The sequence below is a fragment of the Melozone crissalis genome, unplaced genomic scaffold, assembly GCF_028551555.1.
Source record: "Melozone crissalis strain CALT ecotype California unplaced genomic scaffold, PUWL_Pcris_2 ptg000013l_1, whole genome shotgun sequence".
Lineage (NCBI taxonomy): Eukaryota > Metazoa > Chordata > Aves > Passeriformes > Passerellidae > Melozone > Melozone crissalis.
The window spans coordinates 40,839,465-40,857,303 of NW_026535791.1; the positions used below are offsets into that span (position 1 = coordinate 40,839,465).

The 17,839-nt window shown below is 39.4% G+C and overlaps 1 protein-coding gene across 1 annotated transcript in view; it reads left to right on the plus strand.

Moving 5' to 3' along the window:
* DHRSX (dehydrogenase/reductase X-linked) overlaps nt 1-17,839 on the plus strand; it is a 158,576-nt gene that overhangs the window by 30,990 nt on the left and 109,747 nt on the right. Inside the window, exon 2 of the mRNA XM_054271398.1 lies at nt 6,471-6,578. Within this exon, the coding sequence (XP_054127373.1) occupies nt 6,471-6,578 (108 nt within the window). The remainder of the gene's footprint in view (nt 1-6,470; nt 6,579-17,839) is intronic.

A 17,839-nucleotide genomic window follows, 5' to 3' on the forward strand; every position in this document is an offset into this window, starting at 1 on the left:
TGTATTAAATGAGATATCTAGGAACAAGTCCTGTAATGGATTTTGGGAGCTTGCATCTCAGCCTTCTGTGAAGGGCTTGTCATCTTGCCTGCAAATGTTATCACTTCATCCCTGTAAGCAAGCTGGCATGCTTATCAAAAAGCTAAACAAATGTTATAAATTTAGAGCAGCCTTAAGTTTGGTTGTTTTTTTTAAGTTGTTTTCATTGGCAATTCAAAAAAAAAAAATCATTAGTCTGGCTCAGCAGATGTTTGCTGCTAACTCTGAAGAAATGTCACTTGTTCCTGTGTTGACAATGTCAGGAAGGGATGAGTAAACATGTTATCTCCTTAGCTGGCTGAGCACTCTGCTTCTCTAGTTGGTGTATCTGCCAGCTCCTCTCCTTTTGTGTCATTTGCTGCCTTGCTGCACTTTGGCCATTTGTCCAGGCATCCTGGATATGTGGTGCCTTGGCTGGAGTTACAGCACTGGTTGGCAGCCCAGGCAGCCCAGACAAATTGCTCTGCTGTGTTGTGGAAATGTCCACTTCATGGGGCACAGGCTGAGTGTGCATTCCCTGAAATACAGGGTTGGAACTTCTGTGAGTCTCCAGAATTGATAAGTGTGAGTTGCTGTTTGTTGTTTCACTGGCATGCAGCATTTCAGGCTCTGTGTGTGTCTTGTGCATTGGTTAAACAAGAGACTTTTGTGTGCCAGGGGTTTTGCTGTGGTTTTGTGAGCAGCTGTAACCAGTCCTATTCCCTGTCAGTGGCTGCGTGGGAGCCTTGTTAAATTAGGTCTTCCCCTGGCTGCTGAAATTCTAAGAGCCATCTGACTGCTGCTGTTCCATTAATAGCACCTTGAGATACCTATGAGTTTGTAGGGCAAGGGACATATTTCCATGGTTTGGTTTCTCCTGCTGTTCTGGTTCTTCAACACTTTCTGTTCCCATGAGTGACTCCAGGGCCAGCCTCTCCGATACCTCCATTTCCTCATGATTCTCAAAAGCTGGGAGGCTTGTCTCCTCTCTGATGCAGAACTCCAGCTGTGCTTGGAAACAGATGCTGTCCCTGGACAGATAAGTCTCCCTTTCACAATGCATCCTGCCATCTGAGGTGTGTTGGAGCTGCTGGCTGTGTGCCTGTGGACCTGCATGTGTGCATGGCAGTTGTTCATCAGCACTGAGCCCCGTGGCCCCAGCTGCTGAAACCAGCAGGATGCCTTCGCACAGGAGGACTTGTCGGGCTGGTTGCCACCTACCTGTTTTCCAGCCTTAAAGGACTTCAATCTTGATTGCATATTGATGTTCATTAGGAAAGTGATTGGGAGCAGAAAAGATTTTGGTGTGCAAATTTGGGAAGACAATTTGCATTTGAAAAAAATCCTCTGCACAGGCTTAGGACAGGCTTGAGGCACAAGCAGTTTGTCTGGCTTATCTGTCAGGATTTGAGTACCTAAATTGTCTTCTGTTGGGATAGTCCTGGAATGACATTTGAATCCAGACCCTGTTGGCCTGGTTTCTGCCAAACCAGAATTTTATGGAGATGTTTCTACAAGGCACACAAAAAAGGCTATTGCTAAAAGCTGCATGGGCTCCCCAGCAGTTTACTGATTGCCTCTCAGAGTGGAAAATGAATTCTTTTTCTACATCTGCTTAATGGCTGTAATCTCAACATTGCCACAGTATAAATCAGAGGAAAAGAGTCAGAATATTTTGCAATAGGAAAAACTACTCAATAATTCTGTGGTACATAGAGTTATATGATTTCTTTAATCCATCTAGAAGAACTTGATTGTGCCCTGTCCTGTGGTGTTAGATGAGGACTGGAAATTACAGTTTGCCTTCTTTTCTCACTCAGTGTTGCTATACAGGAATCGCTCCAAACTTGGATCTTGTTATTCAGTCATGAAACTAAATATTCATTGTTAGTTCTTTTCATTTTTTTTCCATCTGTGCTTCTGCCAGTTACCTTCAGGCCTAATATTTGCATGTAAATTATTCAGTTATAGGAGGAATGAAAAAAAACCAAAAAAACTGTTGAGATTTGTCTGTAGGGATCTCTCCAGCACAAATAGCACCAAAGTTGCTGCACTGTGTGGCCAGCTCAGGAGGTGCAGGCAGGTCCCAGAATAGCACCTCACAGGTGGACACTGACCAACATTTTGGATGCCTTCAGCTGTGCTCAGATCCTGCCTGATAAACACAGGGGACTGATTTAGACAATATAAATTCTACCCTTGGCCTTCCATGTCTTAAAAGGAGGGTTAATGAGGAAATTAATAGAAAGAAATTCTGTTGCAATGTCCACATGACCCATAATGTGCCACAAGGCAGATGCTGGATTAGTAAGTTAGGAGATGGAACTTTGTAAAAATTTGATGCAATTTGCTTTAAATAAACTTCCAATGCTTTTTTCTTCTTTTTTCCCTTGGCCTCAAGCTCCATGTGCTGTAAAGTTTTCAGAATACCAAAGCAAGTTACTCTCAAGGGAAGCTCTTCTTCTGAGGCTTGCATTGTCTGTGTTCACTTGGTGTATTTTTTTAAAAAAAGAGAAATCTTGGTGCTTTTGCTTTGATTTGGCTACTTCAATGACTCTCATCCCTGCTCCAGAGCTGAGATTTTTCCGGCAGGAACTGGTCATTGATATGGGTCTGCAGACTGTCTTATTTCCATGTGGTTTTGGCAGTTGCAGGGGCATCCTGACAGCCCTGTTTTAGACTCCCTTGAAAATTAGTATTTTTTAAAATTACAGAATTGCCTTACATTTTTTGTAGTATTGAATTTGTGTGAGGATGTCTATGTACATCCAATTTAATTCTGATTAAGGACAAGTATATTTAAAAGCAAAATAATGCTTTTTAAATAGCCTCATATCAGGACATAATAAATCTGGCTTATTTTCCTGTTTTAGGGTAATCCACTTGCAAAGTAAACAGGCTTATGTCGTCCAAATACATTGGAATGCAGGCAGAACCTGCAGATTGAGAGAAGCTTCTCTCAGCCACTGGTGTGATAAAGGAGCACCTGAGGACTGCAGGCTGGTTTCTTTGAACACAAGGGAAATTAACAGCTCCTGCTTGGTCAGGGGATTTCATTAGCACAGGGCTGTACTGTTCTCATGTCCCACAGAGATATCACTGGCATTATTCCTCTGAACTCGAGATCAGTATCTACCTCCTTACCAGGAGCAGAGGGAGAGAGAGATCTGGGGTGGTTTAAAGGAGATGCAAGGAGTGCCAGAGGGAACCTCTCTGGGCATTGCAAAGCTGGTGGGTCCCCACTGCCTCCTGCCTGGGGGGCTGTGAGGCTACAGCTGCACTCAGCTCAACCTCTCACACAAAATAAACCAGTACCTGCTGAAAACCAGGCTGAGCCCAGGTCTGCTTTCATGCGGAGTTTCATCATGGAAGTGGTGTTTCAGCACTGAAAGTTGGGTGTGCTGCAAATTCCACATGAGGTTGTAGTTCTAGAGGGAACAGGGCACTAATAAACTGCCTTTCACTGGAGTTGCCCCTGGATACACACAGAACCTATATTTGATCTTGACTGCTTTTGTTGAAATAAATACTAGCTGTATCTCATTTAAATGGAGATTAATTTTATATTAAGACATCTGACTTGATGGAAACTGTGCATATTTTTGAAATTAATAACAGTTAAGAATTAATTGAGGAGTTTCTTTTCTTCCTGTCCCACTTCCCGATGTACTTCAGTTTTTCTCTTTTCATTTCCCATTTTGACTGAAGTGGGTGGATAGACTGAGTTGTGCCATGCAGTGTTGTGTCTATACAAAACCATGTTATGTGGAAGCTGTATCTCTTGGAAATAAAACAGATAATGACCACTTATCTGTGTGTCTGCAGCCCTCATTTCTTCCTCCCTGTCTGCTTTCTTAGGTCCTTGGGGCTAGCTGCTACAAGCAGGTCTGTTTTAAACTTCTCTGTGATATAGGATTGCACAGAATGCATTTTTTCAGTGAAGTCTTTAAGTGGCCATTAGGACCAAAAACTTGTCCTTTTCTTTGCAGTCACCATAGACAGGGTAGAACTGGACATCTTCCATCTGCTAAATCGGGTCCTCTGCTAAGAACCACTTTATCACAGTTATTCCTGTTATTGCTTTCCTCTTCTGACTTTCCATTTTCACTTCACCTCATTGCCCCTTCCCCAGTCCTGACTTCTTTTTCTCCTTTTCTTTCATTAATTTTCTTCTAAGTGAATTTCACATTAAAATGTCACTTCTTATTCAATAGGTGGTGCAGTAATGGAAATGAGTGACAGCACCCGTATGCCACATGTGAAATCCAGATGTCAGGTAGCAATGTGGTGAGAGGCCAGGAAGCAGGGGAGGCATGGGGAGGCAGAAGAGGAAGAGAAGGTACTCTGTAGCCCCACATTTCTCCTCACAGAGAAAAGCAAGGCACAGTTCTCCCAAGAGTATTTCTGGGTTTCACATTCTCTGAACATCAGAGAAAGAAAACACAGTTCTTATCTTGTTTGCTGTGCCTGTGTTTGTGCAAATGTGGAATGCAGCATGGAGATTGTTTACCCAAAGTGATGGTGTTTTTGTTTCCTTGGGCTATCAGGGCCAGCTGTGTGTGTATGTTGGGACTGCAGTCATGAGATTCAGAGCAGGGTGTGCAGTGTCAGTGCACACTCAGATTCAGTTTAGATGTAATGTAACATAGTGTAATATAATATAATATAATATAATATAATATAATATAATAATTAATTAACCTCCTGATAAGATGAAGTCAGATGCATCATTTCTCTCCCCTCATTGGGGTTCCCTGCAAACACTCTAGTACTCAGGCCCAAAAGAGTGCATTTTCTCTTGACAAGATTTGGACCTGCAGGCATTTTGTTTAGAGTTTATGATTAGAAGTATTTTTGGTGGAAATTGCAGGGCTGCATATAGCTAAATTGAAGCCCCTTAAGAAGGCTTCTGGGGAAGTCATACTTAGCTTGAATTATATATGTCAGGACACCTATGTGCATACATATCACTGTAATTGGAGTTAACCTTCAAAGAAATGCAAGCAATTTCTCTTCTTCATGGAAGGGAAGAACTGGGTTGTTACCTGAAGAGAAATTCATGTTGAATCATGAAGGAAAGAACTATGTATTTCAAAAAAGGTGAAATGTGGATCCTTTTTGAAGTTGCTGTGAAGAAAGGAGCATGTATCAGTGCTAGTCCTGTGTTTCATAACTATGTAAAATATGAGTTGGTGCTGTACAACAAAGCAATCCCCTAAAAACCTGGAAATCAAAATAGAAAGTCCTTTGATACATGAAACTTGTCATCTTTTTAACATTTTTTATCTATAGCATTGCCTACAGACACTGCACTACAGCAAAAAGAAGTATTCAATACTATTTTCCTGTGCAAATACCTCACGGCATTGACTCCAAAGCAAATTAGAAATTCACCTTGGTCACCTAAAGGCTACATGGTGCTTCACAGGAAACATTCTCCACCCCAAAACAAAAATTGTAGTTGATATTAGACCTAATTCAAGCCTTTCCCAAGCAGTTGAATGATAATGCCTTTGCTCTGCTTTGGCTGCGTGACTCCCTCCGTGGTGGGGGGATGTGCTGTGCAGCCTGCACCCAGTGTGAGAGCTCGTAGCTGGGATGGCAGCTGCTCTGCAAGGGCCATCCCAGAGGCTTCTTGGCTCACTCGGCAGGCTAAGGGCTCCTGGGGAGGCAGGAGACACAGGATGTGCCTGGCCACCCCTGTAGCAGAGGGAGTCTGGGAGCATTCCCTGCCTGCCAGGCTGTGTGTGGGTCAAGGAGCACGTGGAGTGGAGGCTGACAGTGAGTGTTGGGGATGCTGGCTTCTGTGGGACAGGGCTAATGTGGGTGGGAAAAGCAGATGGGGGCTTTCATGCAAGAAAATTGCTTCCTCCTTTCTTTGGGGCTCAGGGCCTTGTGATTTCAGAAGGGAAAGTGCTCAGTTATGTGGGGAAATTGGGTCAGCTGGTGTACTTTTGACAGCTCACCTTTGACTGAGATCTTTCCTCCATGTTACTGACAGAGGCTGGTCTTTTGTCATTCAAGAAATTTCCAGGGAATCATGCTGCCAATTGAATTTTTCCCCTGTACACATTGAGTAAGCCGCCCGTGAGCTGACGTAAGTGCCGCCACCTTGCTCAGTAACAGAATTATGGTGGAAATTGTAAAGGTCAGATGACTGCAGGATGATGAAATGAATGCAAATAGAAATGAGAAAATTTCTGAAGTGGTTGTTTGCTTTTCGTGTCGTCAGCCTCAGTCTTTTGTGAACTGTTAACACTGGAAAATTATAGTGCGGTAAATAATGGTGAATGTTCCAAAGTTTTTATTTCCATACAGAGTTTATTCCTGAGATTGTTTACTAGCCTGGCTTGAGTGGTCTGTTAAGTGTACACTCTTTAAAATACATCTTAACTTCTTAATTGTGCTACTATTGTGAACTAACCTTGTGTTATTTCTTTTTTCTCATATAGTTTTCCCTACACAAAATGGAAAGGTTGCTATAGTGACTGGAGGCACTAAAGGAATTGGTTACCAAACTGTGAAGCATTTGGCAAGACTTGGCATGCATGTGATAATAGGTAAAGTCATTATTCTCTTAATATACTTTTTGTTTCATAAAGTCTTTTTTTTTTTTTTCCTTTTAAGTTGTATTTTCTTTCTGGCATCAGGGGAATGTAGAAGAATATTTTCCTAGTGTTTAGCACAACTAAAGATTAATTTGTATTTTGCTTTGCAAGATCTTGAAAAAAATAGTGGAGGGGATTTTTTCTGTAGGACTTGGAAGAGTTGTACTAAACAATAAAAAAACCTTAAAAAATTAGTATTACAAAAGTATTTATTTTATTTAGTTCCTTGTTACTGGGGATGGGTCATGCATCAGCGTTGGGGTGTATGTTTTCATTAAGAGGAAAACAAATTAAAGAGTTGAAGGAGTATTACAGTGTTTAGTGGGGGATGATCTGTGTAAGGACAGAGGAAGCCCTTATAACTTCATCCATGTAAAAATTGTACATTTACTTCTCAATTTGTCACTGTAAGAGACCTCTCTAGGCAGTGACAAGAATAAATACCTGGAGATTCAATTGTGTCAGTCTGAGACGGATTGGGCAATTCACCTTCTGGAGGTGCCTGTTCCTCTCCATTGATAATAAGGAGTTGATAAGGTGGCTGAGTTAGAGTGTGACATTTCAAGTTAGGTGAATTTCTCTATGAACTCAAAAACTGTCCCGTGTGCACCATTTCTTCTTTCTACCACAGACACTACTTAGGAGACTTCCTATTTTTTAAAACTTCCTTTACTGCAAATATGTATTTGTAGTAGAGGAATATGTCTACTAATATGTCCACTAAATCAGAATGTAGTATAATGAACACTTTTATGTTTAAACTGTTACATTTTCTCACTTTGTTTTTCCTTAACTAGATTTTTACCTAAACCACTGTAACTTTTATTCCATAGAGTCACTGAATATTGCTGTTTCATTGTACACTATCAAGCTGATAATGCCATTTTGTTCAACTTTTATACAGAATTTGCTTTCTAAGGTTCTGTACACATATCAGACCCACTCCAAACAATGGACAAGAGCACAGCAGCCATGTACTTTTAGCGTAGTGCAGTCAGTAACATAATGGAATTGTCCTGGAATCATACAGGTGTAATGTGGAACACCACTTACTCATACGTGTTTTAATAGATGTGTCAAACCCAAGCATCTGCAAAGTGCAAGTAGATGCTTCTTTATGTAGCTAAATGCCAGATGTTACTAATGTAGCTAGATGTAGCTAATGATGTCAGCATTAATATTTCACTAAAATTGCTTTTCATCTTTAAGGTGGACTGCAAAAATGTACTCTGGGAAAACAAAAAGGGTAATTTTCTTCTCTTTGCATAGGGTCACAAAAGCATAGAACATTCTTTTTTTAAAAGATTTATTTTGTATCACCTAAAGTTTAGGGTATTCCATATAAGAAAATTCAGTGTGAGAGTTTTGGGAATGGGAAGGTGAGATTTAGGTGCACAATCTCTAAATAAGCTGAATTTTTTTCGACTCACAGTCACTCTGTCATAAATCTCCTTCACTCAGCCTCACACCCATGTCTCATAAGCACCAAGATGTGTGAGCTCGTGTGATCTTGTGAGCATCACCTGAGTATGGGAAAAGGTCATGCCAGCTAACAGTCCTCATCCTGTCCCTGTGCTTCCTCTTGATCAGAAGTGACAGGCTATTTTATGGCCAGATCTGCCACAGAAGTTGTGCATTCTCCTTCTCTGGAGGTATTAACAATTCATCTGGATGTGCCCTGTGTTACTAGTTCTGGGTGCAACTGCCTTAGCAGGGGGATTGGACAGAGTTCCCTTCCAACCACTACTATTCAGTGATCTTTTATATTGCTCAGCAGCTCTCAGTACATTTTTCCTGGTCTGCAATATTTAGGCTCTGTCTATAGCCTATTTTTAGGCTGGGCTAAAAGGAAAAATAATGGTATTGGTAATGAGCTGTAACCTGGAGATGTAATCCTCCTGATGGCAGAGTGCATGGTCGTCTGCTGCCAGTCTTCTGTGCTGTGGCCTTGACATGCACAGCACAGGAACAGTGTCCTCTAAACACACCTTTGTTTGTCCATAAAGGGCATTCTTTTAACACTTTGCTCTTTCTTTTGGTGCCTACAAACACACGCACTTCCATTGACTCTACGATTGTATCAATCTTACTGTTTTCATTATGAATCCCTACAAATGTGAATTAATGAAATTAATTATAGGAAGCATTTGATGAGTAAGTCATCCAGCTGATTCATTTCTTCCAAGCAAACTCTGACCTAAACACTGAGCCCTATGAGTCACAGCCATCTTCTTTGCCTGTGAAACTCTTCAGACCAAAGCAGCCCTGTCAGAAGAATGGATAGTTGCAGGCACTTTTCCAGCTGCAAGATCACAACAGTCTCAAAAGCACATTAAATGCAATGACCTTCCATCCTTGCTCATAACTGTAGGGCCCAAGTGTCCAGAGTATGTTTGAAATGTCTGCTGGCACGTTGGCATGCATTAGCACATTCTGCTTCAGGCCACACAAGGCTCAAATAAGAGAGCAAGCGTGCTCAAGCTTTCTCCTCTAGGATTGTTTTCACCCTATGTTTGTATATAGACATGAACTTCTATGAAAAAGGTGTGGATGTTAAGTGAATTTGGGCTTGCAAGAGAGATTCACATGTAGCTTGCAGTCAATCATGCTCAATCACGGAATGCTTGTTACCCATTATAGGAACTGTAGCAATAAAGGATGATATCCCTGCAGCAGGCAAATGAGTCAAGCCTGAATGTCTGATGTGAAAAATGATTCACCATTTGTGATGGATGTGATTTTGATGCAGTTTGACATTTTAGAGGAGTAAATATTTGAAACAACCTACTTTTAATCCCAATCCACCCATGGAAGGAGGAAAGCAAATAAGTAGGAAGCATGTAACCTTGTGGAGCATGAGTAGGCACTGTATCAAAAGGCAGTTTCTTCACTCAGAGCCTTTACAGCAGGTGGTTTCATTGTTCTTTCAAACCTCCTTCCTTTTCAGTCCCAGCGCTGTTGCACAAGCCTCCATCCCCCACTGATGGTTTCCCTCTGCTCACCCTGCCCTCAGCCTCTCCCTGAGAAAGAGGTTTTGGTGAATGCTAAAATGATGAAAGTAATTTTCTGTGTATTTATATATTTGTTTGATAGATTTCAATGAGGGTTTCTTCCAGGCTGCTTTTCTCAGTAGCTGCACTCGCAGTCAGCAGGGCTTTTACTTCAGGAAAATTTCATGGCAAACACCAAACCCCTGGTAGGGAAAATTGATGGCTGTGATGAATCTTCACAATCCAGCTATACAGGGAGCTCCTGCTCCCTCCTATGCAATTTGCTTGTTGATAAATAAACTTGAAATTTCATTTTCAGAGACAGAAAGTAAATGACACACTGTATTAAGCAGTGACTGATATTGAAGGTGATGTTTTGTATGCACTTACAAATAAATATGCCCTTCACAATGAGGATATTGGAAATCAGGATATCCTGGACATTTCTATGACCTCCCCCAGCCCAGGACATAAAACTCAGTATGTTCAGCTCTGGTTCAAGGTGTTTGCCACAGTTCTCTCAATTTAGAATGATAAAAAAGCATAAACTATTCCTATTCCTTCCATCCCTGTTCACAGTTGTTTAATTTTATGAGGATTCTGTGTGTGCATGTTAGAATTGTTGACTCAAAAAAGGAAAGCCTCGATTTGATTTTTTTTCTTTTTTTTTGCCCTCAGTATATTAATAAAAGAAGACTGAGATAATGTGTGATAATATCTAATGTAGAAGTTTTGATAATTCTATCTAAAACATTGAATGAAAATCAAAATATTTGCACCTTTAAAATGTTACACTTTTGCTTGGCATAAAACGCCAGGTTCAGGGCAGTGTAATCAATCTTTAATGTCTGAGTATATCAGTGTCACAGGTTTCTAAGACAGGCTCACACTTTGAAGGAAGCAATCTCATTATACTTATACATATGTATATATATTCAGGTGACTTATTTGAGCTATGCAATTTTGGCTTGAGCCCTGCAATTTGGCATAAATAAATGTACTTCCATCACCAGATTCAGCACTTCTGTGTGACCTCGGTAAGCTCTGCAGGATACTGAGCAAGAGATATTTCTGTCACCTCTTTCATTCCCATTAGTTTCCAATTTTCAAGCTGGATTCTCTGCACCATGAATCAGACAATGCCTATGTTGTATAATACTGCAAAGTGACTTTCGAGGGATAATTAAATCCTATCAAGATGGTGCAATAGTTCATTTTCAAAGACAGTTTGATTTAATTTCAATTACTGAAAATTTTTATGGGTTACTTTAATAGTCTTTTTTAATATACATGGATCTATGAGATGCTTGGGTTATATATTTTTTTAAAAAAAGTATTTATCTTCCTAATTTCAGCCAGGTTTTTTTAGGCCTGAATGAGTTCTAGAGTTAGTCAGGAAGTGTCAAAATTTTACCAGCTTATTAAAAGTCGGTGATGATTTTATTTTTCTGTATGAGCATAAAGGAAAGGCATGCAGATTCCTTTATAATTGTAATTCAGTTCAGGTTTTATCATATCAGTGCACTGTAATCAGGGTTATGGAAATCTCTGTTTACTGTTAATTATGCACCATACATGTGCACACAGCCCCACACAGTCTTCCAAATATGTTTGAATCTTGTCAAACACTTTAGTCTCTAACTTCTGTTGTAAGACTGTCACGTCTGTGCTTGTTTTAACATATGGTGCTTTCAACAAATAATTTTATAGGAAGAGCACGTAATGAAGTGACAAGTGCTTCAAATTGTATCAAACTGTTCAGGGTGATAAAGACCAGGGATGTGTGAAGAATTGCAGGAAGACCATAAGAAGCTGAGTGTTCAAAGGCATGTACAGCTCAATGTAGATCAATATGGAGTGATGGACATGGGGAAAAATTTTAATGCCAAAACAAGATGTGATTGATTCTGTGTCGACCATCATCACTTTGGAAGTAGATCTCAGGGTCAAAATAGATCATTCTGTGAAATTCTGTGGTGCTCCATTGGGTGCAAAAATCAAAACAAATATTAGAAATAGTTAGAAGATGAACAAACTAAATAGACAATATGAATTGATTCAACTCTATGAATCCTTCGTGGGCCAGAACTGTAAATACTTTGTGTTCTGGTCTGCCTATTTCAAAATGGTCTTAAAGGTTTTAGAGGAAAAAAGGTTTTATCAGGGTGATGGAAAAGCAAACTTAGGAGGAGCAACCAAATGGGCTTGAAGTCTTCAATCTGTTCACTGTCTCTGAAGTATATAAAATGAGCAGCTAAAAAGATACAGAGCTTAAAATAGTATGGAGAATGTTACAAACTCAGTAACAGATTGTTATAAACACAGTATTAGACATCAAAAAGAATTTAAAGCAATCCAAAACAGGCCACTGTGATTAAAACCAAAATCCATCAGAAGTGTAGAAGTATTTCTGGACTAGAATCTGCTGCATAAAACCTTAAATCATCTTTGATAAAGAAGAAGTGTAAGGTGACAAATACAGTGCTGGGCAGTTTTGGGAAAATGTTGTGCATAGGCCAGTAAGTGTTTTTTATACTGAAAAATAAGTCAGGCATTTAAAAAATGTAGAGTTAAATATGTGTTATTGGAACTTTGGAAGAGTTAGTGCAATTTTTCTAGGTGCTTGTTTAATTTATTCATTAAGCATTTTTGCCTTTGAAATATTCAACAACTGTGTGTATTAATTTAATCCTGGTTTTCAAAAGCTTTTGTTAAGATTCTGCCAAGAGATTTAAAGTGGCTGGCTTGTCTTGAGATAAGAGAAAGATTTCTTGTAGTTTAGTAATGGATTAGCAAACAGAAAACAATATTGAGAAGTAATTTATCAGCTTTGAGTTGGAGTAAAGGTGCTTGTGGTCCCACAGACAGATGTTCACTACATTTATCAAAGATAGATACAGAATACGATGATGCATTTTGTTTAAATGTGTTTAGGATATTCAAAATTGTTTGACTATTGATAATTAAAGAATTTGAGTTTCTGACATGTAAGGAGAGACTGAGAGATTCAGCCTGAAAAGGAGAGAGGGGTTAGGAGGATCTTTTCCAGTGTATAAGTGCCTAGTGGAAAAAAACCCACTTCTTTTTTTTCCCCCTTTTGTTTTTACATTGTGGGTGTTCAAACACTGGCACAGGCTGCTGAGAAAGGTTGAGGAGTCTCCATCCCTGGAAACACCTGGGATCTGACTGGACATGGTCCTGGGCCACCAACTGTAGCAGAGGATGGGACTGGGAGGTGTCCAGAGATGCCTTGTGAAATCTTAACTACTATGAAGAATAGGAAATAATCTCCCCATAGTGGATGACTGTGCTATGAAGGGATGGATAAATACAGAGTGTTAGTAAATGCAAATACAGAATACGAGAAAAAACAGCCACACCTATGTATTTACAAGAATAGGACCTAAATTAACTGCTAGTCAAAGAGTTAAATAAATATTGTGATTTACTGTTGAAAGCTCAATGTACAACATCATCGATATTTTGTGCCAGTCATAAAGGCAAATAAAATTATATTACTGAGCAGGAAAGGAGATGAAAACAGGGCAGAAAGCGTCCCTCTTCCTTTATAGAAACCATTGGATCATCCTGTTGTGCATACTCCAAAGGAGCCTGGTTGAACTGGAAAAAACTAAAGAGTGATGGTTAGGAGTAGAGGATGGCTTTGTACAAGGTGGGGCCCAGAACAAACATCCTTCTGCTTCCAAACAGATGACTGAGGTGTGATCATACAGTTATGAATGGTGTAGAAAGTGAAGGAGAAGGGATCATTCCCTGTATTATTGTATGCCAAGTAGAGAACATCCAACAAAATAAAAAATACAACAACAAACAAGCTACTGAAGAACAACCTTTTAAACATAATTAGGTGTGTCATTAAATCACAGAGCCTGCTGTCCCAGGACTCTTTGGTGATCAAGCTCTTGAATGAACTGAAAGTGCAATTAGGTGAAGTAGCACAAGCCATGCTCATTGGGAGGCCATGTGTGACCTTGGATTCAGGAAATCTCTGAAACTTCCTGCTTCTGGGAGGGTGTATTGGAGAAAATCACTCCTAGACTTAATACTGTCGTGTCTTTTCTTTAAGTATCTGCTGCAGGTTATTGTTGGAAAGAGGGCACTTGTCTAGATGCATCTTGGGTTTGGTGAACAGGGTTGTTCTTAACCTCTTGTTGGACAGGTGGATAGCTGAAACCTAAGTCAATAATGATGTTTTCTTTTCTCTTTGCAAATCAACATTCTCTCCCTTGCTCATTTTTTGCTTCTTTTCTCAAAGGATCACTTACAACAATATTTTGACCTTTCATGCAGGAAGGCATATATTTAATTGTGACTGTTGCGTGATGAACTCAATGACAAAAGATGTGTGGCATCTCTAGACACAAAGAAGTTTGTATCATGTTCACAATTTTTTTTTTATAGCTGGCCACATCCTTATACCTATTATTGAAATCCATGCCTTAAATGTTTTACATATGAGATGTAAGACCAATATTCTTTTTATTGAAGATTTTACAAATTCCTTTAAAAGAAACCTTACAAATTCCTTAAAAAACCTGCTCATATTGTATTGAGTTCAAATTTCTCATCCTTGGAGATTTTGGGGGCAGTTATTCCTCTCTTTTAGGCATGTTCTATTTTTTGTGTACATTCATAAAATCATAATCTTCCTAGCACCAGCTGATAGGATTTTGTTTTCCTCTTGAGGCATTGGGTGCCCTCATAAGCCCTGTCTTCAGGCTGGTGCTTCAAAGAATCAGTTCCCCTTCGGTCACAATGAGGATTATGCTACTCTGAGGAGGCATCTTGATTCAAATTTCCGTTTGGAAACTTTTATTTTCTGTTGCACAAAGGCATCTAACAATTATCCTTTGCAATTCCTTAATCAGATGGTATACACTCATACAGAATTGATTACTGTACCACCGAGCTTTTCCTGGCAAACATGTAAGAGTTTTTGGGCACCACTTCTGAACTTGGGTGGCTCGAAGTCAGCAGTGGGGCGAGGGAAGGGCCATGGGGCGTGCTGCACACCCTGGAAAGCGATCCATTGTTTCAGGGAGTAACTGCTCTGTCATTGTGGCTCCACAGGTCGAGGGAGAGCATTGTCTCAGGTTCCCCAGGCACTGGTGACTGAGGGGGTCACACCTGCCAGGGTGTGGGGTGTGTGGGGTGGGCTGGGAGGTGATGTGCCTGCCCTGCCCCTGGGCAGCCCTCGCTCCTGCCTTCCCCCTGGGGCTCCCTGCACAAGGTGGCTCTCAGGCTCCAAGCTGGAGGAGTCAGGTCCTTCTCTTGACACCATGTTCTGGTTGTTCTGAATCTTCTTGGTGTTCATTTCCAAAGGTTTTTTTATTTGTCTTCATTTTGTGCTATCTTACTGAAAGTGAGGAAATTTTTCCCTTGGCATGCTTAAGTAAGCAAGAGCTTTTTTGGATTTGTGGGTTTATTCTCTCCAGGCAACCTTAAGCTTTACAGGCTCTATTGTTGAAATAAGACTATTTTAATTTTTTTATAATGCCCTGAAGTACATTTCCTTGAAACATCAAGATTGCAAATTTTTAGTTTTGCAAAACACCATTTGGAAAAGCTCTTACTTTCTTTATCAGAATCAGTTTTGTATATAAATTCAGTGTGTGAGTGGCAAATACTCTTTTGAAGAGATAGTTGCATTCAAAGAAATTAAAAATATAGTATAGAAATACATATAGATGTATCAGAACTACTTAATTAGCGATAATGTGTTTTTATCCCATGCAGGCTTTCTAAGGTCTGTGCTTTTTTTTCAGCCATGTTCAGACTGAGCAATCTCTGTCACAATTCTGTTGAAATCCCTTAAATAACTTTCAGAGTTAGGATCTACTTAAGTGACTGAGATGACAGAGCCTGACATTTAAGAAAAGATCCAAAGCCTATTGGTGATGATAAGAATTTTAATATGTACTTCTCTGGTGGCTTCATATCAACTTGCTTTGACTTGTGATGTTTGTGGAAGTAAATGTTGAAGAGATGAGTACATTTCTTTGACTAAAAGTTGTATTTAAATATGTTTTCCTTTTTTTCAGTATTTTATTAAGAACTATATTTTTTATGCCATTGAAATGATATCTGATTTTATACGGGTGCATCTCTTTACAATGAATTTATTTCTTTATATAATTAGGGGTTTTTTTCAGAATTGATTATAGTCAGTGTTGTTATTGAATAAGTCTCACCCAAAATTCTTCACTATTTGTGGACTAAGTGGAAAAAACCCCATCAGGTAGGGCACTGAACTGCTTGCATAAACAGTTCTTGAGAAAACTATATCTATTTTGAGTTCCCAGTAGACATTTTAAATTAGCATGAAAAGCAAGATTATTATGGTTTTGGGTACTTTGATGATCTAAGCTCCCAAGACAATGAATCCCTTGTTCTCAAAGCTTTTTCTAAGATTCCCTCACTGCATAAAATACATTATCATCTCTCTTCCCTTTCTTACCCCTCCCTTCAAACCATTTGAATTCAGAGTAGGCAGATCTTATGCTATAGATGCTATAACACTTAAAATGGATAAATTCTAGTATATGGAACATATGGAAATTATAGTGAATAATTGAAAAAATGTCCAGCCAGAGGATCAGTTTGTGTATCAAAAATTTTTTTAAAGAATCATGACAAATATGATGCTAAGGATTTAAACCAGCTGACAGCAGTAAGAGATTGACCTTGGTCTAGTAAACCATCCTGAATTTAGGGTGCTGTACATCTGCTCAGTGCACTTGAAGGTTTTGCCCTTTAGTGACCCTACTTCATCAAGAAGATGCAGATTACTTTTGATTTTTCCCAACCCAAAGCTGACTGTGTTAGCTTGATGACTTAAAAAGCATTTTTTTAAAAAAATGTTGAATAATTAATATAGCACTTAAAAGGAGGTTGATCTTTTTGATGCCTGCCACTCACTTTGCTTAGAAGATCCCAGAAGGATGTGCTAGAAGGGAAGCAGTGCAAAAGTGCAATGGCCCTTTCCTCTCCCACCTGCCCTTGGCAAGGGGGTGCTGATCTCCTTAACCTAGCTCAGAAGCCTAGATTAGCCTCCTAGTTTCATGGTATGCATCCTTCTGATCGAAGTGCCTTTGAACTTTTTGTAAGGATTTTGGTCATTTGTTCAATGTCTTTATTCTTTCTTGCAGTATTTTCTTTGAAAGAAGGATTTTGAAAACCTCTAATATTGTGGCAGTTTTCACTGAAGCTATTTCAATTTTGCAATACTCCAGCCTTCAGCATCTGGTTTTCAAACTCTGTTGGATCAGGCTGGAAACAGACATCTGAAGTGACTGTTTAGCAAAATAATAATTTTTTTTCCCAGTGGTCTAGAGTGAAAAATATGCAAATATAAATAAAATGAGCTCATTTGGAAGGCACTGAGCTTTAATGAATAACCATTTATATAACAGCAAAATAAAGCAAATTAAAATTTGTTGTGAACATAAGCTCTTTTAAAAGAACAAATTAAATGAACATACTGAGAGTTATATCATGACACTGGAGGCTTTAATAAGCTAGATCTCGGCACGAGAGGTGCTGAATAAAAGAGGAATCAAATAAGATGTTCACAGAATTGGCACATAAGTGTTCTTATTTCTAGCATAACACTATCCAGCCTAATAAATAACAATACTCTGAGTTTGAAATCCTACTCTAGTACATTACTTGAGATGAAACAGTGAGGAAAATTAATCTGTTGCCCATGAACCCTGTGCACAAATTTCCCCAGAAATGGCAGGGTTTCACTGGAGGGTTTGTTTGTTGGTGCTGCATCTATATCTGGAAATTAGCATCAAACTGAATGTTTTTCTTCTCTACAAGGCTGGATGGTTTTAAAGGCAGAAAAACAGCAAGAGGAAAATATTGCAAATATCTGCTTTGTTGTTCTGGGTCTTCCTTCCTTCCTTCCTTCCTTCCTTCCTTCCTTCCTTCCTTCCTTCCTTCCTTCCTTCCTTCCTTCCCAGCAATATGCATCCATAGTTAATGGAATTTATAGACAGCAGTTGTACACCTGTATGAATCTAGATTTTATGTGAGAATTATTTTCTCTCCAGTATCTGGAATGCTAAGTGTATTAATTTTGGCTAAATTTATGTAAATGTTGTGTTTTCTTGCATATCATGAAAACAAAGATGTGTTTCAAGTCCTTTTTCACAAGTAAATACAAGCATGTACCTGCTAATGTGAACAGGGGGCTGA